Here is a 27,952-nt window from a genome sequence, read left to right as displayed (position 1 = left end):
TGGTTTATATTCACGTATTTTGTATTCGCAGACCCTCGAACCAGGTCTGCCCAATGGAATATTTCTTCACAGCTTTGCAATAGATTCACAGCTGACCGAGTCAACTGTCGTTCTGTAGATGTGGAGAGGGAAGAAGGGAAGGGGCCAAGCACAAAACCCTTCTTTAATCTTTTGGAAGTAGTTGTCAATTGCTAACCTGGGCGCATCCTTCATCCTTCTCCAAGCTACCTGACAAGTCAGAGAAAAGGGGATTTAGCTTCCTACGCACAGTGAACCTCGTCCCCACACCTCAGTCCAGCCAATATATAAAAGTGAAACAGTCTCTCAAACTAAAAAAAAAAAAAAAAAAAAAAACTAAAGAAAAAAAAAGAGAAAAACCAGTCACACTGCGCTCAGTCTTTGGTTTCCAAGTTCAAAGGAGGAATCTGCTTCAAAGCTTGAAGCAGAGCTGAGGAGTCGATGGGGGAATGGGCCGGTACAGGAGAAGGGAGTCTCTGAGGCATCAGCAGAGGGGGGGAGATTTTGTCGGGGTTCATGAAGCCCGTCAGTGCTGCGGCAGAGGCCGGCAGGCTGGGGTACAGCACGGGAACCGAGGCCGGGTACCAGCACTTCTCCAGCATGGGCAGGTAGGCGGTGGCGGACGGCGGGATCAGGTAGAAAGGCAGGCACAGGGGAGGCTGGTGAGCGTGGGGGCCCAGGAAGCTGCTGGAAGAGCCCATCATGTCACTGCCAAAAGGGCCCTCGTCCTGCGGCGACTCCAGCCTGCTCCTTTTGGCCGGCGGGTCCTCAGTCTCTTGCTTAATAGAGCTTATTCTCTCCTGGACAGCGTACTTGAGGTCGGTATCCTTTTTGAAATAGGGCTGTTCTGGTTTGGAGTCACTTTTCTCCAGCTCTCCCCCGTACCCGCTGTCCGTGTCCGTGTCACTGCCGCTCTGCTCCCCGCTGGAGTGAGCGAATGTCCGCTGGATCACGGGCACGCAGTTCTTCCCGTGGCCCTCGCCCAGGGGCACCGGCTTCTCCTTCAAGTCCATTTTGGGAGGGATGTCCCCGGCCTTGCGGGCGGCCCCGCCCTGCAGCACCTCGCTGGCCATCCGGTGCAGGTGGCTGACCAGCTGCGACGACTTCAGCTCCTTGCCGTTCTCGTGTTTTGCCAGGTATTGCAGCATTTCCTTGGCACACATCTGGAAACCGGATCGAAACATTTCCTGGCTGGAATCGAGGTTTCTCGATGACAGGTCACCTAAGGAAACATTAACAGAAAGAAATTAAAAATTAACAACATGCTAAATAGCTCCATTTCCAGCTCCGAGGCGGACCAGAAGCAACGTCGGACTTGGGTTACAGCACAGCCAGAGGGGAATGCGATGGCCAAGCTGGACTCTATGAACAGAAATCCCCAGATTCCTGCAGAAATGGACAATTCCATTGGAGCATCCACTTGTGCACTTTTACATAATAAGTTCATGTAAAGTGCTGCCTGCTCTTTTTTGTCATTTACTGTAAAATCCACCTTCAACAGGTACTGGAGAGCGGGGAGGGGAGTGAGTCAAGCTGTGGCTTCTCCAGGAAACCCCCGGGGAAGGCAGGGCACCTTGCCCTGCACCTCGGGGCAGGGAGCTCCCAGCCCTGCCAGCAGCTCCGCCAGCCCCAGGGGACCGCGCTGCTCCGGCAGCTCCACTGCACTCCCTGTGGCTGCCAGGGCAGGGACGGCGCCTCCCAAAAATTCGGGTTTACTGTCTCCGATTCACGTGAGAGCCACATGTGAAAACAGCAGGAGGAAGTGCATCTAAGGCTGATAAGCTGAAGCACCGGGTCCCCCCTGCCTGCAGAGCACAGGCCAGCTCGGTTATACAGAAACTTAAAAAGGTGTGTATAGAAAGCAGATTTATATCTATTTCCAGAGAAAAACAACCAAATAAACCAGACTGCGTTATCTAAAGCTCACAAACACAAATGGGAATAATCGAATGGCTTTGGAGAGAACCTCACAGCAAACCTGGGCTGTAGCTAAAACTACTTAAAACCCAGTTTAATTTCAAACAACTCCCAGGACACTCTGCACTGACCATCTTGAGCAATGCATCTTTTTTTGTGAAAGCTCATAAGCAAAGCCTGAGAAAATGACAGCAGGAAAGGCCAGAATTCCTGTCTCCTCCCTTCTCGGTAACAAGGTGTCACAACCGCATTTCGCAGGCTCCCCAGGGAAAGTCCATCACACACACAGGCTCTCACCCTGCCGGCTGAACACTCACCCGCCTGCAAACCGTTCTGCAAAGCGATGATCTTCTGCTGCTGCTGCTCGATGAGATTGGTCAGTGCCTTCACGTGCTTCAAGGTGAGCTCCAGAACCACAGCCTTCTCCAGGTGCCCTAGAGTCTGGGAGCACAGGCACAGGTTGGCACCCGCCGCCGGCTCGGCCACGCAGGCAGGAGCTGCCAGTGCCTTCCCGGGAGCCGCGGGAGGACGGGCACGGCGAGACCTGAGCAGGCAGGACTACCACCGGCAGCATTCCACGGAAATAAGTTAAAAAGCAGGCTACGGAAAAGGCTCTCACGGAACCCTGTGGGTACTTTCGGAGCAGCCGCATAGCCCGGAGAGAAGCGTTTAATTTATCGGTTCTGCTGCCCCTGCTGGCACCGTGACCGGGGGAGCCCGGCCGGGGACTGCTCTCGCCCGGCAGCGGTGTTGGGGGCGGTCCGGCGGGGATCCGCCGCTCCCGGGGAAGTTTGGGACGCGCTCGCAGCCTGCCCGGGCGTGCGGCACCACGGAGGAAAAAAAAAAAAATAATAAAAAAAGCCCCAAACCCACCCCAAATCCGCGGCGAGCGCCGGCCGCGGGGGAGCCGCTGCCCCGTCCCTCCGCTCGCACCTACCGTCAGCTTGAGGTGCTCGGGCAGCAGGTCCTTCAGCTGCGCGATGCACTCGTTGATCCTGTCGCGCCTCTTCTTCTCGATCAGCCGGTGCGGCAGCTTGTAGGTCTCCTGCGGGGCCGGAGCGGCGGGTCAGCGCGGGCACAGCCCAGCCCAGCCCGGCCGGCCCCGCTGCCGCCGCTCCGCCCGTCCCGAGTGCGCCGGGAGCGGCCGAGCCGCCGCCCCGGGAGCGCCGGCACGGGCGCGCACCGGCCGATTCACCCCGTTAACCCCCAGTTTACCCCGTTAACCCCCGATTTACCTTATCGCCCCTCACTGTACCCCGTCACCCCCCACTTACCTTGTTGTCCTCGCTCCTCTTCAAGCCCCTCCGGGGCTTGTACACCTGGTACATGTGCGCGAAGTCCAGCCTGCACGGGCGAAAGGAGAGCAGCGCGTTAGCCCCGTCCCGGAGCCGGCGGGGCCGCTCCCGCGGAGCCCCCCGAGCCCCGCTTACCCCGGCAGGTCTCCGCTCTCCAGGGCGGGCAGCTTGCCCAGGCAGCCGGGCGGGGGCTGCGCGCTGGGGATGCGCTCCATGGCGGGGGGCGCGGGCGGTGCGGGGCGCTCAGGGGCTGCGGGCGCTGCCGGTGCCGCTGCCGGTGCCGCTGCCGGTGCCGCTGCTGCTCATGCCGCGCCCGCGCCGCGCGGGCTGAGGAGCGGCGGGCGGCCGCGGGCCGGGTTAAATGCGGGCGAGTGGGTGGACGGGAGCGACGTGCGGAGCCCTGTGACCGCCGGCACGTCTGGCGGCCCCGGCGCCCCCGCCCCGCCGTCACATGAGCCTCACGTGGCGGCGGCGCGGGGGGAGGCGGGGCCGGGGCTGCGGGCCCCCCCGCACGTGTGTCCCGGCGCGGCGGGGCCGGAGGCGGCGGCTTGGGGCCGTGCCGTGCCGTGCAGAGCCGTGCTGTGCCGTGCAGGGCCATGCCGTGCCGTACAGAGCCTTGCTGTGCCGTACAGGGCCATGCCGTGCCATGCTGTGCCGTGCCGTGCCGTACAGGGCCATGCTGTGCCGTACAGGGCCATGCTGTGCCACACCGTGCCATGCTGTGCCTTGCTGTGCCGTACAGGGCCATGCCGTGCCGTACAGGGCCATGCTGTGCCGTACAGGGCCATGCCGTGCCGTACAGGGCCATGCTGTGCCGTACAGGGCCATGCCGTGCCATGCTGTGCCGTGCCGTGCCGTGCAGAGCCGTGCTGTGCCGTACAGAGCCATGCCGTGCCGTACAGGGCCATGCTGTGCCGTACAGGGCTATGCTGTGCCATGCTGTGCCATGCTGTGCCACACCGTGCCATGCTGTGCCTTGCTGTGCCGTACAGGGCCATGCCGTGCCATGCTGTGCCATGATGTGCCACACCGTGCCATGCCGTGCCATGCCGTGCCATGCTGTGCCACACCGTGCCGTACCGTGCCATACAGTGCCTTGCTGTGCCATACAGTGCCATACTGTGCTGCACCATGCCGTGCCATGCCGTGCCATACCGTGCCATACCATGCCATGCCGTGCCATGCCGTGCCGTACAGTGCCTTGCTGTGCCGTGCTGTGCCACACCGTGCCATGCCATGCCATACAGGGCCATGCTGTGCCGTACAGGGCCATGCCGTGCCATGCTGTGCCATGCCGTGCCACACCGTGCCATGCCATGCCGTACAGTGCCTTGCTGTGCCGTACAGGGCCATACTGTGCCGCGCCATGCCGTGCCATGCTGTGCCATGCCATGCCGTGCCATGCCGTGCCATACAGTGCCTTGCTGTGCCGTACAGGGCCATGCTGTGCTGCACCATGCCGTGCCATGCCGTGCCATACAGCGCCTTGCTGTGCCGTACAGGGCTATGCTGTGCCGTGCCATGCCGTGCCATGCCATGCCGTGCCATGCTGTGCCATGCCGTGCCTTACAGTGCCATACCGTGCCATGCCGTGCCATGCCGTGCCATGCCATGCCATACAGTTCCTTACAGTGCCATACTGTGCCATGCCGTGCCATACAGTGCCTTACCATGCCATACCGTGCCATACCGTGCCATGCCGTGCCATGCCGTGCCATGCCGTGCCATACCGTGCCATGCCATGCCTTACAGTGCCATACTGTGTCATACTGTGCCGCGCCATGCCATGCCATGCCGTGCCTTACCGTGCCATACAGTGCCACACCGTGCCCTGCCATACCGTGCGGTACCACTGTTGTGTCCTGAGATCGGGGAGAAAGAAAAACAAAACAAAAACAAACAAAAAAAAAAAAAAAACCCAAACAAAAAAAAAATTCACCCCCAAAGCCACACAGGCACACAAAGCGGACACAGAGAAAGCTGCAGCCACGGAAGTTTGGAAATGTGGGGGAAGAAATAAAGTAAGTGAGAGTCGCTAAAATGTGGCTCTGGGGAAGTGGCAGTGCTGCAGGGAAGTTTTGGGGGGGCAGGACCTCATCCCTGGGGGCATCCAGGGCTTGCAGCAACTTGCTCCAGTGGAAGGTATCCATCCCTGCCCATGGCGGGGGGTTGGAACGAGGTGGGCTTCAATGTCCCTTCCAACCCAAACCATTCTGTGATTCTGTCATCAGAATCAGGAAATTCTCCCCTGTGAGGGTGGGGAGGTGCTGGCACAGGTTCCCAGAGAAGCTGTGGCTGCCCCATCCCTGGAAGTGTTGCATGGAACAACCTGGGCTAGTGGAAGGTGTCCCTGTGTATGGCGGGGGTGGAATGAGGATAACTTTAAGGTCCCCTCCAGCCCAGATCATTCCATGACATCCCATGCCTGTGCCAGCCCGTGGACGCCAGCGGTTGCACAACGCTGAGCCATGATAATGGTTTGTGTGTACCTGCCAAGGCAGAGCTCTCCTGAAGGGCCGTGGTCACTTCCCTGCTGAGTGCTGAGCAAGTAGAGGCAGGCTCAGCTGATAAAAGGTGCATTTACCAAGATAAGGGAACAGCAGAGCTCCAGCACTGAGCTGCTGCTACTGCCTGCAGAGTCCTGGCTGCTCCACCGCGGGAGGAATCCGAGGGCAGGAGGTGCTACATGAGAGCACAGAGAGGTTTTACATGGGTGATGGAGACAGGCTGTTTAAGGCTTATCCCCGTCCAAAGGTGTCTGTTGTTACCAGGAAGAATCCCAAGGGAAGCTGGAGCCTCAGAAAGATGCTAGCCATAAATGTAAGGTCTATAAAATCCCAAAATCTCCTCTACAAGCTCCCAGCAGTACCTCCAGTGTGAACACCACAGCACTGGATCAGTGACATGGGGCTTCCACAAAACAGATGTTTGGGTTGTCCCACTCAACATGGTCCTCCCAGTGTTTGACATCCGAGCCTGCAAACCTGGTGATTATGGCCAAGATCATGGAATCCCAGAATGGTCTGGGGTGGAAGGGACCTGAAAGACATCTCAATCCAACCCCCTGCCCTGGGCAGGACCCTGAGGGTCTCTGTGGTGCCACAGCCCCGGGGCACCGTGGAGGAGAGGAGCTGGGACTGAGCATGGAGCTCAGCGTACCACAGAACCACAGCTCCGAGCTGTGACCTCCCCCAGCAGAGCTGCTCTTTCCTGCCGGCACTGAACAAACTCGGCAAGAACCATCAGGAGACTTGGGGGTGATGGTTTGTCCCCTGCTGCAGCTCCGGGGACCATAGCCAGCCTCAGTAACGAGCCCTGGAGCAGACAGTTCGCTTTCTCTGTGTCCCCAAGACCAAAGCTGTTATTTTCCAAACAAAGGGTGAAAAAAACACAGACAATTTTTCATCTGTCCCATCACTGACCCTTTGTCCAAGGCAACAGAAATAATTAGATCTTGCTGCAGCCTTTTGCTAATGAAAAATGAGGTTTGGGGCCAACCTGCTCTGCATTTGAAGTTCAGGCTCCAAGAGTACGTGGACGGCTTCATGCCCGTGGATTGTCTGACTCCTGCATGCTCCTTCAGATATTCGGTACATTCCTGCAGTGGGTGGTGAGCCACAAATCAGGGTCAGAGGTAATCCCCAATTATTTAGCCCTTTTACTGTTCTTGTGCTTGCCAAACATTTCTCCATATCAGGATTTGCTCATGACCTTAAGGGACATTGCCAAGGATTTAGGAGTCCCCCTAAAAGGAGGACCCAAATGAAGTTATTACATTCTTGGGCATCAAGTGAGATTGCTCGAGAGTTGAATTACATTTTCCCGGGGATCAGTTTTCATGAACAAGGACTGATGCAATCATCAATTCTCCTTCTCGCTTGTCTTTGCTGAATTATTTCTACATGGAGGGCTCCTTTACACCACACGATTCAGGCAGTAACAGAATGTTTTAAAAGGCTGAATTCCCTCAAGCCATCCATGGAGCAGCAGCTCTCCTGAGCGCTCCTCCAGCAGGGCTGGGAGTCACAGGACCGCGACAGCTCGTGTCCAAGGGGATTTGCAGTTATTTACAGAGGCAGGAGAAGGTGAGAGTTTGGGGGCTGGTTTGGGGGTGGGCTGGGAATCCGAGACTCAGGGTCTGCCCCTTCCCCGGGCCTGTCCCCTTCCGACCGCAGGGATTTGGGGGAAAACGTTCCAAAAATCCCTGGCACTGCTGTCTGATGGAAGCCTATGTGGGCAGCGCCGGGAGTTAACAGATGGGTTGTGGATTCGAGCTTACGATAAGGTTACTGAGGGTGGTTTTGTTTTAAAATGTCTCTTACTTAATATATCCATGAAGGCCAGGCATGTGCCTGTGGCCTGTAATCAAATCGCTGACTCTCCCTCTCTCCCGTTTCCAGCAATCCCGGGTCGGGTTACTGGCACCGGAGGTGAGAGCTCAGCCCGGCCGAGGCTGGACGCGGTGCGGGGCGGGATGCGCTCAGCCCCGGCATCGCGGCCCCGAGCCGCCGGCAGGAACACCCCGTGCTTTCCGCACCAGGAAAAGTTCCTGCGGGAGCCAGGCTGTCTCTGGCAGAGCTGGGAGCGGGCTTCTCTCCTGTGCTCAGCAAACGTGACGGCTCCGCTCCCAGCGCGGCAGCGCCGCAGCTGCTGCGGCCGCCGCCGGGACGGACGGCAGGCTCCGGCGGGGGGACAGCGCCTCCGTCCCCATGGGCTCCGTGGCCCCGCAGAGCGCGGGCAGTGTGGGATGTAGCCAGCCAGGAGCTCCCAGGAGAGCTGCACGTCTCCTTTCCCAGCCGCAGTGTCCGAGGCAGGCGCGGGAGAGCCCACGCCCCTCGGCCAAGGCCGGTCCCGAGGGACACTGTGGGACCTCAGCGCAGGGTGTGAGGAGCAGGCTGACACCCACCGGGGCTCTGCCTCAGCCTTCTGGGAGCTGCAAAAGCCCGATCTGCTGTGAGGCCGGGTGGTTTCAGCTGTGTGAGAGTCTCGATAGCGCAGCTGGCCGCGCTCACTGCCGTGGAACCCTCAGGAACCGTCACGAGTCAGAAGTCGAGATTTAATATTGCAAATATGTGCATCCATCGCTGCTTAATTGCATTGGTATAGGCTGCCATGGCCTCTGCCTGGATAAAGCACTGGGAAAACACAGCAAGAGCTGTTGTGCCTGTGCCCTCCCTCCGGCACGACCCTGGAGCGCTGCCGGGCACGTGAGAGCTGCGGGAATGACGCTGGCATCGCCCAGCGAAACTCGCCCGAGGACTATTCAAATGAAAGCCATTCCCCTCTTTGAGCAGAGATGTCTGCCAGCACCCAGTGCAGCAGTGGGAGGAACATGTAGGTGGAAACTATTTGGAAGTGGCAAAATTTGTGGACATTAATAAGAGACTTTAGCCCACTTTGATAGTGTGTTTAATAAAACACGCCGGCTTCCTGGTGACATGCTGCCCTGCCAAGCCCCGGCAGCTCACGCTGTTTAACCAGTTCCCCCCCGGCTCTTGCACCATCTCGTGAGAAAGAACCCCGGGCGTGCACAGCCGGCACGCCCGGGGGCTGCACAGGCCTCAGCTCTGTCTGCACACGGCCTAATCACGGAATCAGGGACTCATGGAACGGGCTGCCTTGGAAGGGACCTTAAAGTTACCCAGTTCCACCCCTGCCGTGGGCAGGGACACCTCCCACCAGACCAGGCTGCTCCCATCCAACCTGGCCTTGGACACTGCCAAGGACGGGAGTCCACAACCCAAGAGCCATTTCAGAGGTGACATCCCGGCTGCTGCAGGTGGGGCAGGGGACAGCGAGGGGTGACAGCAGGGTTTGGAGGGGCAGGGAGGATGAGGAATCTCTTCTCCTCCCGCTGCTGGCGTTGTCTGGTGGATGCTCTGCACAATGGGATCTGATCACATCCCTCCTCCTGCCTCACATCAAACAGTGAGTCAGCGCTGGAGCCCCATCAGATGTCTCTGCCTCGGCTTTCATATCTGGGAAGCAGAGAGGATGGTGCTCTGTGAGTATGCAAAGCAAGGAAAGCAGGGTGCCTTCAGATCTGCCACTTGGAAAATACCACGTTATTTATTTTCCACTGGCACCCACGTACCCCGGCAGGAATCAGCACCACTGAGGCTCCCAGTCTGGAGAGATGTTTTCTTTCGGGGGATGCAGGTAACAACAGCTACGGGGCTGAACTGCATCATGTCTGAGTCAAATATTAACATAGAGAATATTCTCAACTTGCTAATTGAGTAAAAAAAAAATTACACACCTGCCCCTAAAAATAATAATAAAATAAAGCTGGGACAGGCAGCAGAAGAGCCCAGGAGTGTGCTCCTCCTGCAGTTCATGTGAGGACATGAGTGAGTTAAACCTTGACCTCTCAAGTCAAGGCTTTGGGACAAGGGCTGTGTGACCTCCCTGCCCACGGGGGTGTGAGGCACCCAAGGACCGGGTCGGGGGGAGTTGGTTCAAGCCGCAAATGCCATCAGCACAGGGGTGAGCAGGGGCTGCTCCTCAGGGCATGGGGCACAGGTGACAGTGTGGCAGGCCAGTGTGGGGAGCCGGGGGCTGCAGTGCTGCCTCGAGGTGGTGGAGTCACCACCTCTGAAAAGTGCTCAAGAGCTGTCTGGATGGGGGACATGGTTTAGGGGTGATGGTGGGACTGGATGATCTTGAAGATCTCTTCCAACCTTGCTGATTCTGTGATTCCACGTGATTCTGGGAAGGGACACACCGGGAACCCAATGGGCTTTGCCAAGATGCCACCAGCTCCTGTGGCTGGAGCCAAGGGAGAGCAAGGCCATGTGCTGCACGTGGCCTTCCTTAGCTCAGTCTGGTCTTTGTGTGGTCCCATGGGACCTGCTTGGAGGGCTCGGGATGTCCCTCAGCTGGCTGAGGGCTGCAGTTGTCTGGATGAACTGGGGCTGCTTAAGGTGGGTGGGTGGCTGTGCTGGGGGAGGAAGAGGGATTCCTGGCACTCCAACTCATCAGGACTTCATGAATATTTGGCCCCTTGGAATAAATGGGATGCAAAGAAAATGAAGGCAGAAGGGGAAGTGCAGGTGCACGCGGCCAGACAAGCCGTACACATGACATTGTTTCCTCGTCAGGCAGACTGAAAAAACCCTTGGCCAGGAATATCATAGAGCTCTGGGGCAGTCTGGAGCAGCCGTGGGAGAATGCAACCCGTCATTTTCTAAATAAGAAGCCAAACCTCTGAATCCAGATCCACCTCCTCCCAAACTCCCGGTCTGATCCCATGTGCATCACGAGCCAGATGTGGCTTGGGCATTACTCCTGCTGCAAATTCAGCTGAAATAAGCACAAACAGGAATTAAACGGAATAGGAAATATTCACGGTGGATTTCTGCCTAATCAAGATTACACATAGTTCTGCTAACTGTGTTCCTCCAGCATGGAGCTGGAACCCTCCAACATCACTCCTGGACCCCTCCATTCCAAACACAGCCCTGATTCCAGCCCCCAGAACACCACCCGGAGGGGAATGTTTAGGTTTAGGTAAAACACAGCCCACCAGGACAGAGAGAAAGGCAAAGGACACCCAAGGCATCCCCACGAGGAGTAGTATTTGACAGGAATGTCTCTCATACTGCCCTTCCCTCTGTATCAGCAGGGATCTGGCTGAGAAGTCCTGGAGCAAACCACAACTGAGGGTGTTGCTGTCTTCCCCGAATACTTTCTCTAATGAGGTTTTTAAATAGTTTTGCCCCGCCTACACTGGCAGCCAGAGCACTTTCATCTCCAGGTGAATGGGAACCGAGGTGGGACTCAGCTGTCTGCCGGGAGGATCATTTCCATACTGCAGCAGGCACAGCAGGGAAGAGCTCCTGCTCCTCTGGGAGCTGATCCCGGCGCAAATATTCACCCAGTGCATCAGTGACTGAGATGCAGACAGCACTGGGGCAGTGTGGGCTGGCAGGACCGGGGTGCCTTTGGGTTCCACCTGGGCCGATGAGAACGGCCCTGAGCCCACAGGTACCCGCTGGAAAATGAGGTTTGCGAGCAGGACTCAATTTGTTACAACCTGCTCCAAGTAACCACACACCTCTCGTTCTTAGGTGGCAAAGATCACGTCTGTCCCGGAGGCTTTGGGGTGGGTGTGGAAGTACTTTCCACAGAAACGCATCTCGCCCCCTTCTCCTCCCCTGCGCTGCTGCCGGCGGAGCGGCGCTGACGTCGCCGGGGAGGCGAGCGCTCGCCCACCCTCACCAGCCGAGGAGGAGCCCAGACTCCCAGAATTCCAGAACCACCGAGGCTGGAAAAGGCCCCCAGATCATCGAGTCCAAGCTGTGCCCGATCCCCACCTTGTCATCCAGCCCTTCCTTGGACACCTCCAGGGATGGGCACTCCAAACCTCTCCGGGCAGCCCCTGCCAAGGCCTGACCACCCTTTCCATGGAGAAATTCCTGCTGAATTGAGGCCATTCCCTCTCCTCCTGTCCCTGTTTCCTGGGAGCAGAGCCCCCCCGGCTGTCCCCTCCTGTCAGGGAGTTGTGCAGAGCCAGCAGGTCCCCCCTGAGTTCCTTTTCTCCAGGCTGGTCTCATTCCTCTGCAGGGGTGTCTCCCACAGGCATCAGAAAATCATGGGATATCCCGAGCTGGGAGGGGCCACAAGGATCATCGAGTCCAGCTGCTGGCCCTGCACAGGACACCCCAACCACCACATCAGAGTAGCCGTCGTGCTGGCCTCACACACAGGGCTGCAGGGCTGAGTGGGCTCTGAGAGGTCAGACAGGGCTCTGAGCTCTTCTTCTAAGGCAAAAGGAATCGTTTCATCCCCAAATATTCACGTGGGCTATACTGCAGTAGTCTGGGGAAATAGAAATGGCCACAGAAGCTTATTACAGCTGTCCCTTCTGATTTTATAAACTGCACGTCCCTATCATGGAAATAAAGCCCAGCCCTGGAGAGCTGTGAACATCTGCAGCTGCTGCCCAGATGTGGTTGCCCAGAGCCTGAGCGGAGGTTTCAGGGGAAAACCCCCATCTGCCTCGCACCAAATGCCAAAACAGAGGACACGGGTTTCACTTCATAACCCTTGACCAAGGAGACATTAGGTGCCTTTGATCTCCAGATAGAAAAATGATCTTTTGATTTCAGATTATGAAAATGAGGAACCATCTGCTAAGAAACAGCTCCGGACCCACGTTTTATTGAGGCCAGATGGTGTCCAGGGTTCCTGCGTATGAATTCAATTAGCTGCTTGTGTCTGCGTCAGTGAGTCTGGATCCACCCAGTCATGTTTTTGGAACAAATATTGTAATATTCCCATGGATCCTCCAGACAGTGGGAGGTGTTTCCTTCACTGTGAAGGTTTTGGGAAGTGGTGACTTTGTCTCATTTTCATCATTTTCATCCCTGCTCTGCATTTCTAGTCCCTTGGTTCTCAAGGCTCAGGGTTTTCCCTGGATCTCTGAGCCAGCTGTGCTGAGTGAAGACTTCCCTGATTCCAGTTTGCCCATCAGGGCCGAGATTTCAGCCCCGGGAACCTCTCCCATCCACCTCTCCTGCACGGGGACTGAGTTTCAGCATTATTTGGAATATAACCCATCTCCAGCATCAGCCAGACCTGCTCCAGTCTCCTTTCCTCAGTGCTTACAGATCTGTACTCAGGGTTGAGCTCTGCTGAGAGCAAGGTCCCTGTTGCCAGCACCTTGCAGCCTGGAAGGGTGGCCCAACAGGAGACCTTTCACAGGATGCAGGATGTGGGAATGAGCAGTTCCCTGAGCAGCCACCAGCCCCAGCAGGGGTGGATTTCCTGCCTGGACAGCCAGGCTCTGCAGATCCCAATTAGCTCCCCTCACCTTTCCAGTCTAACAATCTGGAAGTCCCTGCTTGGTTTTTGATACAGGTGTGGCTTGGCACCACACGTTACCCTCAGCAAGCTGCATATTTGCACCAATTTCCCTCACTACGGGGTTGGAAGGGGGAAAATCCTGCAGTGGGAATGGGCTGGGCAGCAGCCTCTGGAGCAGCAGGTTGTGATTTGGGGCCTCACTCGCAGCCCACACCTTCCTCTGCATCCTGGGAACTCACCTGCCTTGAAAAACGTTCCTGAGCAGGAAGTATCCCTGGCAAAGGGACAGCATTTGTTGTTTTCCCTTGACTTTGTTGTTTTCTCTTGACTTTTTGGGGAGGGCTGGGGCTCTCAAGCTCAGTTTCTGTTCACAGACACAGGCTCTGGGCGCAGGGTCTGCCACTGCCCACGCTGACATCTCTTGTTTCAGGGTTCCTCACCCATGAGCTGTGTTTGACTCTGGTTTTCCATCACTGGGAGTGCTGGGAGGTCCAGCCTCTCTCTCCCTGCCTTTCCTGCCGTGGAATCACGCTGTGTCCAGGCATGCTGTGGCTGCTGTGCCTGGGAATCCCCAGGGCACCTTTCCGGGCTGGCTCCGCTCCTCACCCTGCACGGCTGTGATTACAGCCCCATTACCAAATTAGAGGATTATAAGCATAATAACGCACTGAGAAACTACTAATTTCCAATGATTTCTCCTTTTAAAAAGAAAATCCAAGCCCTTTAGCAGATAGGGTTTGCAAAGAGCTCTGAAGAAGCAGCCATGAGGGAAGAGCCATGGAGCACAGGGATGAGAAAATGGAGCAGGTTCTCATTAGGGTGCAAGGTGTGTGATAATTACTTGAGGAAGCACAGGGAAGGCAGGGCTGGGTTCACCCTGAATCCCACAGCCACTGCAGGCTCCTCATGTGCAGCTGCTGCAGGGCTGGGACACGATTTCACAGCTCTGCCCAACCCAAGCGTCCCTCACTCCTTCCTTCCCAGGAATTCCCAGGAATCCATACCTGATCCCACATGCCACTTGGGGTTTTCCTTCCCGTTGGTGCTGAAATGCTCAACAGAGCTGTTATCGCCCCAAAGCCAGATTTTAGGCAGCTGGTTCAAGTTTGACACCCCTCAACACGGATTAGTCAGCTTTGCACCATACTCATCGCTCTGCTCATTCAGCCTCCATTGACAATCTCACCCCCACCAGATGTCCTGGTTTTCCAGCCTCACAGTTTTTGTTATTCCAAGGACCCACCAAAGCTCCTTGGATCTGCTGGCAGGTCCTTTGGGATTCCCTTAGAGCAGCAGGCAGCAGCTTTAGGGCTCCCAATCCTGGATGCAGAACCTTCCAGAAACACTGAATCCACCCACCCGTCCCCATCTCCATCACACATTACCAACGTCACCCCCTGCAAGCCACTTTGAGGAAGGTTAAGAGTTGGCTGGTTGAAGCCAAAGTTGTGACTAATATTTTTGGGGGAAAGTACTTGATGTCAAAACAAGTGAGAAGTGAAGCGGAGACATGTGGTAGAGAGATGTGGGAAGGGATGGAGGGGCTTTTTGGTGCCAAATTTCCCTGTTCCCTGAAGGGAGAACCCAAGTTGCCTTATTTCTTAATGTAGAGACAGAGAAGGAAAACAGAGAAGGAAAACAGAGAAGGAAAACAGAGAAGGAAAACTTCCTTCTTTGCGTCTTTTAGATCCTTGCGTTTCTAGAAAGCTGCTGAATCACCTCCTACGATACAGTGTCATGGAAAAGGATCCCCTGGTCACCACAGTGGCCACAGGCCAAGGCCCTGCCGGGTCCCAGAGCTGCTGGAGCCCCCCGTGCCACCCCCGGCCCCTGCCCAGCATGAGCAGGAGCTGCCAGAGCCCCCAGCACTCCCTTTTCCTCCTTCCCACAGTCACAGCCTGCAGGTTTCAGGTTTTCCAAGCCTTTTTCCAGCCAGAGCAAGGTGTGCAGGCACGCAAACACCTGGAAAAACAGTCAGTGGGGTCCAGCCCCAGGGCCAGCCAACACATCCAGGCTCACTGCTCGAGAGCCAGCCGGGGTCAGGGGTGTTACCTGAAACGTGTGGGTCCTGTGACCTGGGAAGAGAAATAAAACCACTTCTTTTCAGTCATTTAGAGCAGGCAAAGGACTCAACCCTCAGAACTACTTTGCTTCCAGGAGTTATTCAAACCCTATGGAGCCACATATATTTGCTTATTAACGAAGTGCCTGTGCTGGCCGAGCCTCCTCCCTCCCGGCAGAGCTCTCCGCGCCCCGGTGCCTGCGGAGGCTCAGCTGCAGAGCTCATTTCCTATTTACATCCCAAAAATGCCCAGTTTAGCGGCGGCTGCTGCCCCTGCAGCCAGCAAGGTGCGCGGTGCAGGTGTGGGAGGGTGATTCACCCTGCAGCAGCCACAGGTTATCTGCGTCCTGTGGCTCCCGGTGCTTCCCGGGCACAGGCAATTCCAAGCACACCCAAATAAAGTCCCAAATCAACCCTGTCTGGCCTCACCCTCTTTCTCAGCAGAGGGTTTGGACAGCTTCCATGGCTCTTTTTCTCTTCCTCCCAGAGGAAGTTGGCCTCACAAGCAACTCCCTGTGGAGGCTGAGCCAGAAGGTGGGACCTGGCCTGCTGTCCCTCTCTCCTGACCTCTCCTGATGGGAATAACAACCTCCAAGTCCCTCCTACGCCCTAGATGGGCTTTCGTCTTCCCCACACACAGCAGCCCCTTCCCAGAGCAGCCCAAGTCCCTGGTTAACCCCTGCTCTGCTCTGGCTGCACAGCCTGGACAGGGGAGCCCAGGTGAGCTGGGGGATCAGTGGGGGCTGATTCCTGACCCCACGGATAACTAAAGGAGGCATGAGGGCATGGAAATGAAACATCCCACCACATCCTCCTTTCAGCTGCGCCTGCTGCAATACCACCAGGGGGGATGGTTTTAAACTTAAAAGAGGAGAGATTCAGATTGGATATCAGGAAGAAATTCCTCCCCGTGAGGGAGGTGAGGCCCTGGCACAGGGTGCCCAGAGCAGCTGTGGCTGCCCCATCCCTGGAAGTGTCCAAGGGCAGCTTGGATGGGGCTTGGAGCAACCTGGGATAGTGGAAGGTGTCCCTGCCCATGGCAGGGAGTGGAATGGGATGGTTCTTAAGGTCCCTCCCAACCCAAACCATTCCATGACCCTATAAACAGCTGCCTGGAGCCCGTCAACTTTGGCTACTCTTTACAAACTCATCGGAAATACTGAATACCCTGATTTTGGTTAGCCTTCCCTTGGGAACAGTGGTATTGTTCCCAGACAGCAGCCAGGAGCTGTCAGGATGCCCAGACCATGACATGACTGGCTGAATGCCCCTGACAACCCCAGTTTCACTGGAAATGACGGGGCTGGGCTGGACATCCGGGTGCTGTGGCTTTGCCAGGCTCCAGCCCTCTCGCTGCTAACGTGCAGCAAGAGGCACTTCCTGGGGACAGACAGGGTAAAAACTGAGTTATCACTGCCAGCTCACCAGGAGCAGGACTCATTGCAGATAATCTTCAGGGACAGGGACCTCAGGAACAACCCACCTGAGCAGAGGCTGCTCCATTAATCACTTTGGCTGCCCCCAGACGCAGCGAGGTTTGAGGCTCCCTCCTCCATCCGAGACGCCGTGTCACACTGTGACTGGATCCTGTGCTGAAATGCAGCTGCCGGAATTATGGAGGTGGAAGACCTTTATTTAGCCCAATCTTCCATCATGAAACCTCCTCCAGACTTCCAGCAACCCCCTCCCAGAGCACTGAGTAACAGGACCAGCGCAGCTGCCTGCCGTGACCTCCCCCGAGCCGCCGAGCCTTGTGGATTTTGGATACCAAACTATTTCCATCAGAAAGTAACTTCCTCAAAAAGTTAGTGGGAGATCTTGGCGTTTATTTTTCTTATGGGATTTAAAAATACAGATAAATTCTATTTATGTTTGCAAAGAAAACTCTGAAACCTCCTTTAGACATAAAACGATTTGGGAGCCCGACCTGCCCTCGGGCTGGGGCTGTCGCCTCTCCCCAGCCCTGGCTGTCGTTTGAGGCATCACTTAGCAACCCTTATGAGCAAGGCTTTGTGCCGTGCTGGGGTCACCACACCCACCACCACATCACACATCTGCACAGCCAGCTTTCCCGAAAAACGAAATTAAAACAACAAAAAAAAAAAAAAAAAAAAAAAAAAAAAAAAAAAAAAAAAAAATCAACTCTTTTGGCGGCTTATTCCCACTACTCAAAGGCTACTGATTTGGGGTGGAAATTCCCTGGCAGGAGCTTCTGTTTCTATTCTGTCTTGTTGGGAAATGTGGTGGGGAGGGTTTTGGGAGATGTCCTGGGGGTGCCAGCGCTGCAGCCTCCCTCGGGAGCCCCTCAGACCCCTCAGATGTGGCCCCAGCAGGCTGGGCACCCACAGGGACCGTGGGTGCTGGTGCTGAGCTGCAGGACACGGTGCTCCCTGAGCTCCTGCATGGGATGCTCCTGGGCTGCGCTGCAGGAGCAGCTCTGGCAAGAGGTGGGTGCACATGCACCCCACACCTCCCCTACACACACAGACACCCCTGCCAGAGCTCCCTGGGCTCACAGGTGGAAGCCAGAGCCTCCATCCCTGGTGAGGAGAGCATGGACACACATGGACCTGGCACTCCCACAGCAGGAATCTCCTCCAGCTCCCAGCCAAGGACAGGATGCAGTGGCCAAAGCAGGGCCTGATCTCCATCACACCCTCCCAGGACAACCAGCCATTTGGGGAACTTCTCCCAGCTGGCTCAGAGCTGCCATGGAGCCACGGTGATGCCACCAGGGCTGGCAGGAGGTGACAGACACCTCACTCCCCATGGGACACTGATGATCCACCACTGTCCTCTCTTGCTTCTATCCAATTGCAATCCCAGAAAACCCCTGGAGCCCGGCATGGCCATGCCCCGAGGGCAGCTGAGCAGGACAGACGTGACTCAGGGCAGGGGGCTCCAGGTCACCCTGGTCACAGGGTCCCACCAGTCCTCCTGGCCCCGGGGCAAGTGGCATGGGGAAGGCCCCGGGTCAGGTGGGCACAGGAACACTGCTGGGTGAGTTTCCAGCTGGGGTTTGGGAAGCAGTGCCCGTTCTCGTGTCTCTCACGAGGGTGTGCCTTGCAGATATCACACAGATCTGTCTGTCTGGTGCTCCCCTCCCTCCGCATCCAAAACAGAAGGTTGTTCTTTACTTTTCTTGCCAGGCACTATCACTCCATTGCCATATTTTATCTCTGTGCAGTTTCTGTATGGAATTCTCTGCTCTGGGACTCCTTAGGATGAAAAGCCCCGTGCAAGTTTGAAACTACCTCTGCGTGCCATTGAAATTACCTGGAAATGGTAGAACCCCTTCAGTTCTGGAACCTCAGCACGAGGCAGGATTTCATCTTTACCTGTCCTTGGCCAAGCTCAGTCCTGTGCTCACCAAGGTGTCTGAGCACCTGCCCTGCAGTGACACCACAGCAGGGTTCTGCTGTGGGGCTCACCACTGATGGATTTTCACTGCTTGGGTAAAGTAAGGAAAGAAGTGAAATACTGAAATAATTAGAAGTAAACCCACAGCTTCATTAGAAGTTCATTACCCCCTTTCCATCAACAATCTGATTTCTGCAGCCTGGCTGGCAATGCCCCATCACTTCAATGCCACATTGTGGCCCACGACATCCCGAAAATCACAGCAGTAAAAATCTGTGCTGTTCCCTGCCTCCCTTCCCCAAGGCAAAGAATTAGGAATGGTGAAAACAAAATCATGGGACTGAAATAATAAGAATTAAAAAAAATAAATTAAAAAAGAAGAAGAAGAAAAAAAAAAAGGAATCACAAGACCAGTGGTTTGGAGCTGGGCGGCACAGAGGGGGAGCTCACAGCCAAGCAGGGACCTCTGCTTGGGCTCCCACCACCTGGACACACCACACAGAACCTTCTCAGCTGGGATTTCTCCCTCCTTTCTGCCTCCTTCCATCTCCTCAAGTCTGCACCTGAAAGTAGGCCCAGAGGAACCAAACTGATTTACTGAATTTTATCCTTTTTTGCCCTATAAGGAAATATTCTTTTTTTCCTCCATGAACATTTCAAACCTTGCACATTTTGGGAATGAAAGCTCTTCTGTGTGTCTACAGCTAAAGAGGGACTTTGACTTCCCAGCTGCCACTCTGGGACTGATGCAAGCAGGAGTGCGAGCAAGCTGACTCCCATTTCCCAGGAGACAGATCAGCCAGATTTAGGAAAAACTGAGCAGTCTCCTGTGCCAGGGCCCATGGCAGATGCTGGGGGAACGGCAGGGATGGAGCTCAGAGCCTGTGCTCATTGCCAGGGATGCAGCACAGGCTGTGCTCAGCTCTCCTGGGGACCCCTTTGGGCTCTGCACCCAAATACCTGAGCCGGGTCCCCTCAGCTGGGCCTGAGTGGGAGGACAGGTGATGGCCACACCTGGAAGTCCTGTAAGTGCCCAGTGCCTGTGCAGGGACCCTGCAGGTCAGAGGAGAAGCTTGGCCGGGTGTGTTGTCCCCTTCCCACCACAGCTGGAGTCAGGGAGAGGGACAGGGTGACACCTCCAGCCCAAACAGCCCTCGGCAGGAGGGGAGGCCACCCCTGTGCTCTCCATGTGTGCAGGACCCCAGCACCTCACACACTCTGCACAGGGATGGCTCCCCGGGCATTCCACATTCCTGCAAAGGAAAGGGGATTCTGGCACCTTCAGGAGAGAGAAACGACTTTCATGAGCTGGAGTGCAGGGTTTGATGGTGAGATAAGCACCCTGCAAGTGCCCTCCCACTTGGGATGACTATTCACACCTAATCCACCTCCCTCCTTTACCCCTTCCACCATCCTAAGGGCCTTTTCCCCCAGACTTCAGCCCAAGGTCACTAAGTGTCCTTTGGTTCCATCACAGTACAGTTCCTCACTTAAATCACTTGGCTAAATCCCTTGAGCTGTTACTCCCCAACAAGACCATCACAACGAACCCCAAATACGCTGTGGCAGAAGGCAACCTGCACATTCCCAGAGTGCCTGTGCCTCTGGAGGTGTCAGGACTCTTTGCTCCTGTTGGCAAACCCAGCTCTGCAGTAACCCACATCGCCTGACTCCTGGTCTTGTGCCCTGATCACAAGACGATCTTTCCCTCTGCAAGAGCACCGGGAGCGAGGGATGAAACATCCCTTGTCTTGCCCAACACCTCCCCCACGGTCGTGCTCCGCTCAGACCTTGGGACGTGGCCAGCAGCCAGGACCCTGCACAGCAAGGGCACAATTCCCAGGCAGCTGCCAGCCTCCAAGGGCTTCCACTCCCACCTTGGTAATCCCCGATTTTTACAGCACGGATTTGGGACTGAGGTGAGGCAAGTCTGCATCACAAGCAATACCAGTTTTGGCCATGGGAATCTTGTTTTAGGGGGAAAAAAACTGAGACAGCATCCTGGAAATTAAACACAACTTTCTGTATTCCCTCTTTTTCTTCTCCTGAGGCCAGAGAGGCCCCACCGCATTCCTGACAAATACAAATGCAATAAACCAAACTCATTTACATAAGCCTACAGTAAGGATTCAATATCAAGATAAATTTTACTCAATGGAGCATCTTTATAAACTGAAATCCTGTGAATTCATCTTTTTCAGGATATCCCCATTTCCCACCCTGCCCCAGAGGGCAAACTTGGAAATTTGGATCAGATCTGAGTGGGGACTCAACCTGCAAACTGCAGCAGACCAGTCAGGGTCCTGGCATACCGAGGCCAAACTGGGGCCAAACTGGTGAGAACTGGGGAGCCCAGCCCCGCTGTCTCTCCTCTGTGGATGCCATTGCTGGCACTGCACAGCAGCAAGAGCCCTGCCCTGCATGGACCAGGGATGCTCAGGGGTTTCAGGTGCCACAGACAGACCTGCTCCCGCTTCGCTTCTGATTCCTGTCTGAATCCGTGTTTTGAAACTGTCCCAAGATAAAATAATGATGTCTAGATGAAGCAATGATCTGTAGAGCAGAAGCAAACCAAGGACTGTGCTGGTGGTGCTGATGCTCCGGGTCAGGTGTTTGCTGTGGCTGTATTTACACACTTTGAGGAGTCATTCCCTGTCTTGCAGAACTGCTTTCATGCAGTGTTAATATTTCTTGAGCATCCTGGAGCTGTACTCCACATTCTTTGTCATTCTTTCTGTGATTAACAATGGCCCTCTCCAGAAGCAGATAATTTGAAAATACAAATGTTTTATTGATCACATTTTTACTGATCCAAACTGGACTGTCTCCTCAGGAGACAGACACCATGGCTTTGCGTTACCCTGCTTTCCCCTGCTTGGCTTGACCTATTTTCTCTTTCCAACGGAATCAAATCCTGTAACTAACCTTTAAGGCTTCCTTAGGCTTTATTTTGTTCCTATTAACCTTCTGCTTCTCTGGATAATTCTGCAGCCAAGAGTAGGTGTGACTCCCACGGCACAAGTCTCGCTGTGCTGTTGACTCATGTGCTGTGCTCAGCCAGCTCCTGGGATGGGAGGCTTATGCAACGTAGCGAGGTCTCCCGGAGCATATGCTGCTCCTGGAGCTGTGAGATCCCGGCGTGTTCCCCTGCTGGATGTGCCCGTGGGACGCACGCGCTGCCAGCCAGCCCTGGCTGTGCCCCGAGCACGCACACGGGCCCCCCCCAACACATTTAACAGGCTCCCCCCTCCTCCAGAGCTAAAAATCAAATATCTGTGCAGGGAGGCTGCTGGGCTCTGGGTAGGGGTGGCTGTGCAGCTGCTGCCCGCCCTGGGCTCCGGGAGCTCCCAGCGAGGAGCCCTCCCCGGGTTTTTAAAGGGCACTCAGTTCTAAACAGAGATTATATAAAGTGAACTTAACAGACGGTCAGATTTGGCCTGGCATGTTGGGAGGGTTCTCACACAGATCTTTTTTTTTAGGAGGGAAACTAGCAAGACATGTGGTGAAAAACACCCTATAGCTTGTAACTCCTGTCTCTGAGATCCAGCCATCTGTTCCCATGAACTTCAAGTGAGAAGCAGCCACCATTTTGAAGGCAGACACTTTAAAAAGTGAGAGGATCCAGCCCTCGATTCCTTGGGCAGAAAGGAATGCCTCTCCGATGCCTGTCTGAAAGGGCAATGCACAATCTGCCAATCTCTCTGGGCAAGATCATCCTCCCTGCACAGCTGAGCAAAGGCTGATCTAATGGCTGTAAAGGAATAGAATCACAGGATGGCTTAGGCTGCAAGGGACCTTAAAGCTCATTTCATTTTCCATCCCTGTGCCACGGGCAGGGACACTTTCCACTATCCCAGACTGCTTCAAGCCTTGTCAAAGCTGGCCTTGAACACTTCCAGGGATGAGGCAGCCGCAGCTTCTCTGAGAAACCTGTGCCAGGGTCTCACCGCCCTCACAAGAAAGAATTTCTTCCTAATATCTAATGTAATCTCCCCTCTCTTAGTTTAAAACCATCCCTTCTTGTCCTAGCACCGCCTGTCTGTGTAAATTCCTGACGCTCTGGCCCCCCATGCAGCAGGGAGTGAGCTGGGGCTGATGTGAGGAGCACCAAGCCCCGAGTGGGAAGCCAGGACTGGCACAGGCACTGGCATCCCTGGCAGGCAGCTGGGGCTGGGTGAGCCAGAGCTGCGCAGGTCGGAGCAGCCCCTGCTCCCCCTGCGTGACTCGCTGCCACCCAGCCCACAAACTCACCAGATTCATAAACACAAAAATAAAACCTCCTTAGAAGCCCTGCTGGGGAAAGGACAAACCCGTCTCCTGCTGTGCAGCCCGCCCGGTTCTGAAGCCAGGATTTCCCAGAGCGAGCTGAAAACCCCAAGTTTGGGGCGAGGTGTCACCACGTCACCGCAGCCTTTGCTGGAACTCCTGCTGGAAGGCGGCTGAAACATTAACCTGGGCTGGCCGTGGCACCTTTCCCAACAGGAGATGGAAGCCAGCAGCTGCTGATATGGAAAGCAACTGTTGGAGCTGCCGAGCACTGACACATGCGATCGCACGGAGCCACCGGCTCCTGCAAACGTGCTGCAGGAAATGACTAAACATTGAGTGCTTGTTATTGAGCAGGATTCCTGGAGACACGTAGGTGGTGTGGACAGCGTGGTATGTGCATTAAAGTGCAATTTAGGTCAATGATTCTTTGAAAGGACCATTCTCCCTTTTTTCTCCCTTCAGGGACGTTTGCTATTCAAAGATTACCTTTTCCAGCTTTTTTTTTCCCCAAACAGTTCCCATCAGCTCTAAACAAAATTAAAAAGGGGGGGAAAGACAGTAAAAACTGACCTGGTTTAATACTGAAATCTCTCTGCAATTTTTTTTCTCATTTTAGCTGTTTTTCATGGTAAAACAGGATCCCAAAGAAGCTTTAGAGGGAACAGTGCGTGTTCAGACAAAACCAATCATATTTCACGAGGTGTCTGAGTCTCACTTTTTAACAGGTGAACCCAAAATGAGAGCCAGCCTGGAGGGACTGGACAGATTGAGGCTGTGGGAAGTGTCAGCACAGCTCCAGCTCACGCTGGGGCGTGCCAGGGCTGTGAGCCACCTTTTCCATGGACCTCCGGTGCCCAGCGGTTGCTGAAGCATCTCCAAGAATGTGAGGTGGTGCCTCCAGCACCGCCCGGGCACCCAGAGAGCTCATCAGGAAACACAAATCTTCTCCAACAGCTGCTAAAAGCTGCATAAATCCATCCTTATATCACTGATCACATTTGCATTATTGCACAGAAAACCAGATCCCACTCCTGCCCTCCTTGGAGACACAGGGACTCAGGGGGATGAGGCTGCCGTGGAAAGCATTGCAGGGCTCAGCGGGGTGCTCACCTGCACTGGGAGCAGAGCCACGAGACCCACGGCTTCCTCCTCACCACTGAGGGACTCTGACACTGTTTTCAGTGGGAATCAGAGAAATCCCAGCCTGGAATTGCTGGGATGTCTGCAGCGGGGCTGGGGGAAGGGAGCTGGGTGTGCTGCAGGACAGGCCTCTAACACAGGCATCACTATAGAAAAGGTCTCCTTGCTAAAGAGAAATCAATTATTGATGGCAATGCAATTTCCTGCAGTGAGAAACTCCAAAGACCCTTTCCAAACAGGAATGAAACCTGGCAAAGTACTGGTCTTATCAGGCCACCTGCTTTATTTTTTTCCACTCAAGAACCAGCTAAACAAAATCCCAAGAAAAGCTCATTTGTATCCATTTAATTATTTAATCAATAGCTCTGCTTTCAAAGCTCCTCCTCATCCTCACTCCAGCAAAGCCTGGTGTCCCACAGATCCTTGGAAATCCGGAGGACAGCAAAGAATTTAAGTGGGCGACTGTCGCAGGAGTTAAATTTAAATAAAATTCAGTTAAAGAGGCATTAAAGAGACAGAGCAAGAGGGAACAAGAGCTTTAAGCCTCACCAAGGCTGATCTGAGAGTTTGGGTACAAAAGGTGGCTTTGAGGAGGGCGAGCACAGCCCTGGGGTGCCCAGGTTATCCCAGTGTCCCTCCAAAAGCCTCACGGGTCGTGTGGCTGCCGGGTGGGCAGCGAGCAGGGCTGGCAGGAGGGTGTTCAGGGGATTGTCTCCTGGCCAGGACATCACCTCCAGCAGCCTCGTGCCCCAGGCGTGAACCCATCCCCTCCTGACCCAGCAGATCCCAACACCACTTGAGTCATCCAGACATTTAACGGCGCCACTGGTCGCTGCTGCTGCTGTTCTTGAACCAGGAGAGGGACCGCAACAAGCCAGAAATCCAGATCTTTTTAAAAAGCTTTTTCCTTGCTTTTGCCAGTCTCTCCAAGTGTTTTCTGCACACATTCGGAGTGAGGGAATGGCCGTGGCTGACTCTGAAGTGTTGCTAATGGTGGCCAGGCACTGCTTCTCAACCAGTGAACATTTTCTGGGAAAAAAATTTTCAAATCATTGGAAAACCTCTGCTGAATTTGAGATGTCACTGGAGGCTCCCATCAGCCTTGGCTAGAGGGCCTACAAGGGAGCTGGAGAGAGACTTTGGACAATGGCCTGGAGTGACAGGACAAGGGGGAATGGATTTAAGATGACCCAGGGCAGAGTCTGATTGGATATGGGGAAAAATTCTTGGCTGTGAGGAAAAATTCTTCTCTTGTCCAGAGAAGCTGTGGCTGCCCCATCCCAGGAAGTGTCCAAGGTCAGGGAGTGAGATGAGTTAAGTTTTAAAATGAAACCATTCTATGACTCATTTCCAACCCAAACCATTCTATAATTTTTTTGGAGTCGGGATGGGTCAGACCCATGGCAAAGGGATTGCAGAAGCTGCAGTTTCAGTGGAACTTCCTTGTGAGGATGGGCTGCAGAAGCACGTTGGGTGTGCATCTCACAGGAGAGTCAAGGGCCATAAAAACTCAAAGTAAAATGCAAAAGGGTTCAAAATGACCCCTTTGATGATGCAAAACACTACACAGAACTGCCATTAGTTTTCTCACATTTCCTTCCCCACCTTTCCCTTGCTCCCCAGTTTTGGTTTGCTCCTGATTCCCATTGCTCCTGAGGTTGGGACCAGACAGTGGCAACACGAACCTCCCATCAACAAGCTTTGCCTTGGCCGATTTTCCAGCATGAACTGCCTCCCAAGGCCATTTGTTCTGAGGTATAAAGCCTTTTTTTTCTCTGGGAATTGATCTGGCAATGCTTTCGGGACTGCTGCCAGGGAAAGAGTGTCCCTATTGCTCCTTCATTACCATCACAGCTACCAGGACCTCTGCTGCCTGTCTCAGGCTCTTGGCTGCAGTTCCTGAGCCTGAACAATCTTTCCAAATGCAGGGAATTCCCTTTGGATAAAGGCACAGGGACCATCACAGGAGAGCTTTGACTGTCATTCCTCAAACATATTCCTTCATGTCCTTGCAGGGAGCTGCCAATAGGGCTGGAGCCAGCCAGCACCTCCAGGCTGGCTCCATCAGGCTCCAACCCAGCCCAGGGTACAAACGCCAATGAAACCTCCAGTGCAGATGCAGAAATCACTGTGCAGCAAAATCAAAATATGGGAGATCGTCACTTTTTTTCTCTTAACCCACTTAAAGGCCTTAAACAGAAAAAAAAAAAAAAAAAAAACCATTACTGGAAAGAAAAAGGATGTGCAAATACTGAGCATCATTAAAACAGGATCAACTCATACACATGTGGTAAGGAGAACATTCCCAATTCCAACATTCCCACTCCTCTTAGGGCAGGGAGAAGCTGTGGTGATCCTATAGAGTTCCTGCTCCTGGCAGCTCCTGTCCTGGTTTCTGGATCAGAATGGCAGCATCCTTCTCTCATCTGCTCTGTCGCCTCCCTGACCCTTTCCAGTCCCCTCTCATACCTCATCTGTTACTGCCATATACTTTTCTCTCCAGACACTCTGGAGCAGTTATTACTCACAGATGTAATTTCTTAGTGCTCCCTCAAGTCACAAGCACAAGACATCAGAAGACATCTAAGAACAGAGTTTCTCCAAGGCACAGAAGTATGGAGACCAAGGATGCCTTTTCCCAGGAGAACTTAAGGCAAACCATAGTTATGATGTTTAAGCCATGACGATGTCTCGATTCCTTATTTTAAACAGGGATGACTTTGCATTTACAAAGGGATGACATTTAAACAGGGATGACATTGCCCTTTTGCTAAAGACCTTGAGTTTGGGTTTCACAGAATCATTTAGGTTGGGAAAGATCTCCAAGATCACCGAGCCCAACCTTTAACCCTTGGTTTGGGAGCAGGGATGGTGCAGTGAGGAGCTCACGTGCTTCCCGGTAAGGACGCTTGACCACATGACTGAGCAGCACACATCCCACTCACAACTCCCCGCCTCACACACTGATCTCTGCTTTCATCTCCCAAACATAACATGGGTGGGATTTGTTTACGCTGGGTGGAAGGACGAGCGCGAGCCAAGCCGGCGACCGCAAGTGTTAGAAACTGGCAGAAAGGGCAGCAGCTGTTATGATGCAAAAGTACATATTTGCCTGAAGACTCTGGCTAGGAAACCATTAGAGAAATCCAGACTGATTCATGCTCTGCACCCTCCCCAGATGACTTCCGAGAGTCACGCCAGCCCTGCCACCACAGCCGGAGCCGTGGTGGCTGCCCCAGGCCAGCTGCTGCCACCTGAGACACCGGGCTGGGACCACCCAGCTGCCTCCTCTGCCAGTGCAACACATCAGCTAGATTTCTCTTTAATCAAAGTTCAGAAGGAAGATATTAAATGATGGTTTAACTGCAGCATCAACAGCTGAATCACAGCGGATGAGCAAGCAAGCAGTGCCAGACAGTCCTGGTGCCTGGGGAGCACCAGGAAAGCAGGTGAAACCAGGCAGGAATGCTCAAGGCTCCTGCATCTGCACTGCCAAATCCACCCAGCCACAGTCCCATGGCGGGGCCAGGAGAGAAATGCACATGGACTCCCTATTTGGTACTGGGAGTAAAACACTCTGAGCCTCATCTGTGTGACTTGATGCAGAACAAATCTCCTCATTCAAGGGACAAAAGTCAGGCAAGTGGGAGAACAGACTCTTCAAGACACAAAATCTTGGAAATGTGGACTGAAGTTTAAGCTTATCAGAAGAAGACTGCATAAGTTAATTTACAATCTCTAAGTACCTCTCCTTCAGCCAGAGCTTCCCATTCACGCTCTTGCGGATAAGATAGAGAAATACTTCTCTGGGGGTTTTCTGAGGTTCCAATTCAGGTTTCTACATTTGCATGTGATATTAAATGAACAAAGTATGCTGCCTGAAGAAGCTTTCACCATCATATGTCCTGGTTTTGGCTGGGGTGGAGTTAACTTTTTTCCCCAGTAGCTGATACAGGGCTGTGCTTTGGATTTAGGATAAGACTAATGCTGATAACGCTCTGATGGTTTAGTTGTTGCTGAGCAGTGTTTACATTAAGTCAAGGACTTTTTCAGCTTCTTGCTCCAAAATAACTTCCCCTAAAAA

General features: G+C 54.4%; 1 protein-coding gene and 1 long non-coding RNA gene across 3 annotated transcripts in view; one reads left to right on the top strand and one right to left on the bottom strand.

The window, feature by feature from the left end:
* LOC137480927 (uncharacterized) overlaps nucleotides 1-27,952 on the top strand; it is a 448,694-nt gene that overhangs the window by 138,729 nt on the left and 282,013 nt on the right. The gene's annotated exons all lie outside the window — the stretch shown is intronic.
* BHLHE40 (basic helix-loop-helix family member e40) lies at nucleotides 4-3,661 on the bottom strand. Its single transcript, XM_068202415.1, has 5 exons — nucleotides 3,366-3,661; nucleotides 3,210-3,279; nucleotides 2,873-2,980; nucleotides 2,253-2,376; nucleotides 4-1,240 (listed from the first exon to the last, which is right to left on the bottom strand). Exons 1-5 carry the CDS (start codon nucleotides 3,443-3,445, stop codon nucleotides 393-395), a joined length of 1,230 nt encoding a protein of 409 aa, XP_068058516.1. The 5' UTR covers nucleotides 3,446-3,661; the 3' UTR covers nucleotides 4-392.

This window comes from Anomalospiza imberbis, chromosome 11 (genome assembly GCF_031753505.1).
Source record: "Anomalospiza imberbis isolate Cuckoo-Finch-1a 21T00152 chromosome 11, ASM3175350v1, whole genome shotgun sequence".
NCBI classification, from domain to species: Eukaryota; Metazoa; Chordata; class Aves; order Passeriformes; family Viduidae; genus Anomalospiza; species Anomalospiza imberbis.
Note: the sequence above shows the minus strand (reverse complement) of the source record. Positions and strands in the feature narration are given on the sequence as shown.

Coding starts and splice junctions, on each gene's coding strand:
- BHLHE40 (XM_068202415.1), bottom strand. CDS start 3,445: ATGGAGCGCATCCCCAGCGCGCAGCCCCCGCCCGGCTGCCTGGGCAAG. Junction 2,981..3,209: donor AGAGGAGCGAGGACAACAAG/GTAAGTGGGGGG, acceptor CCGGCCCCGCAG/GAGACCTACAAGCTGCCGCA. Junction 2,377..2,872: donor CCGAGCACCTCAAGCTGACG/GTAGGTGCGAGC, acceptor CTGTGCTCCCAG/ACTCTAGGGCACCTGGAGAA.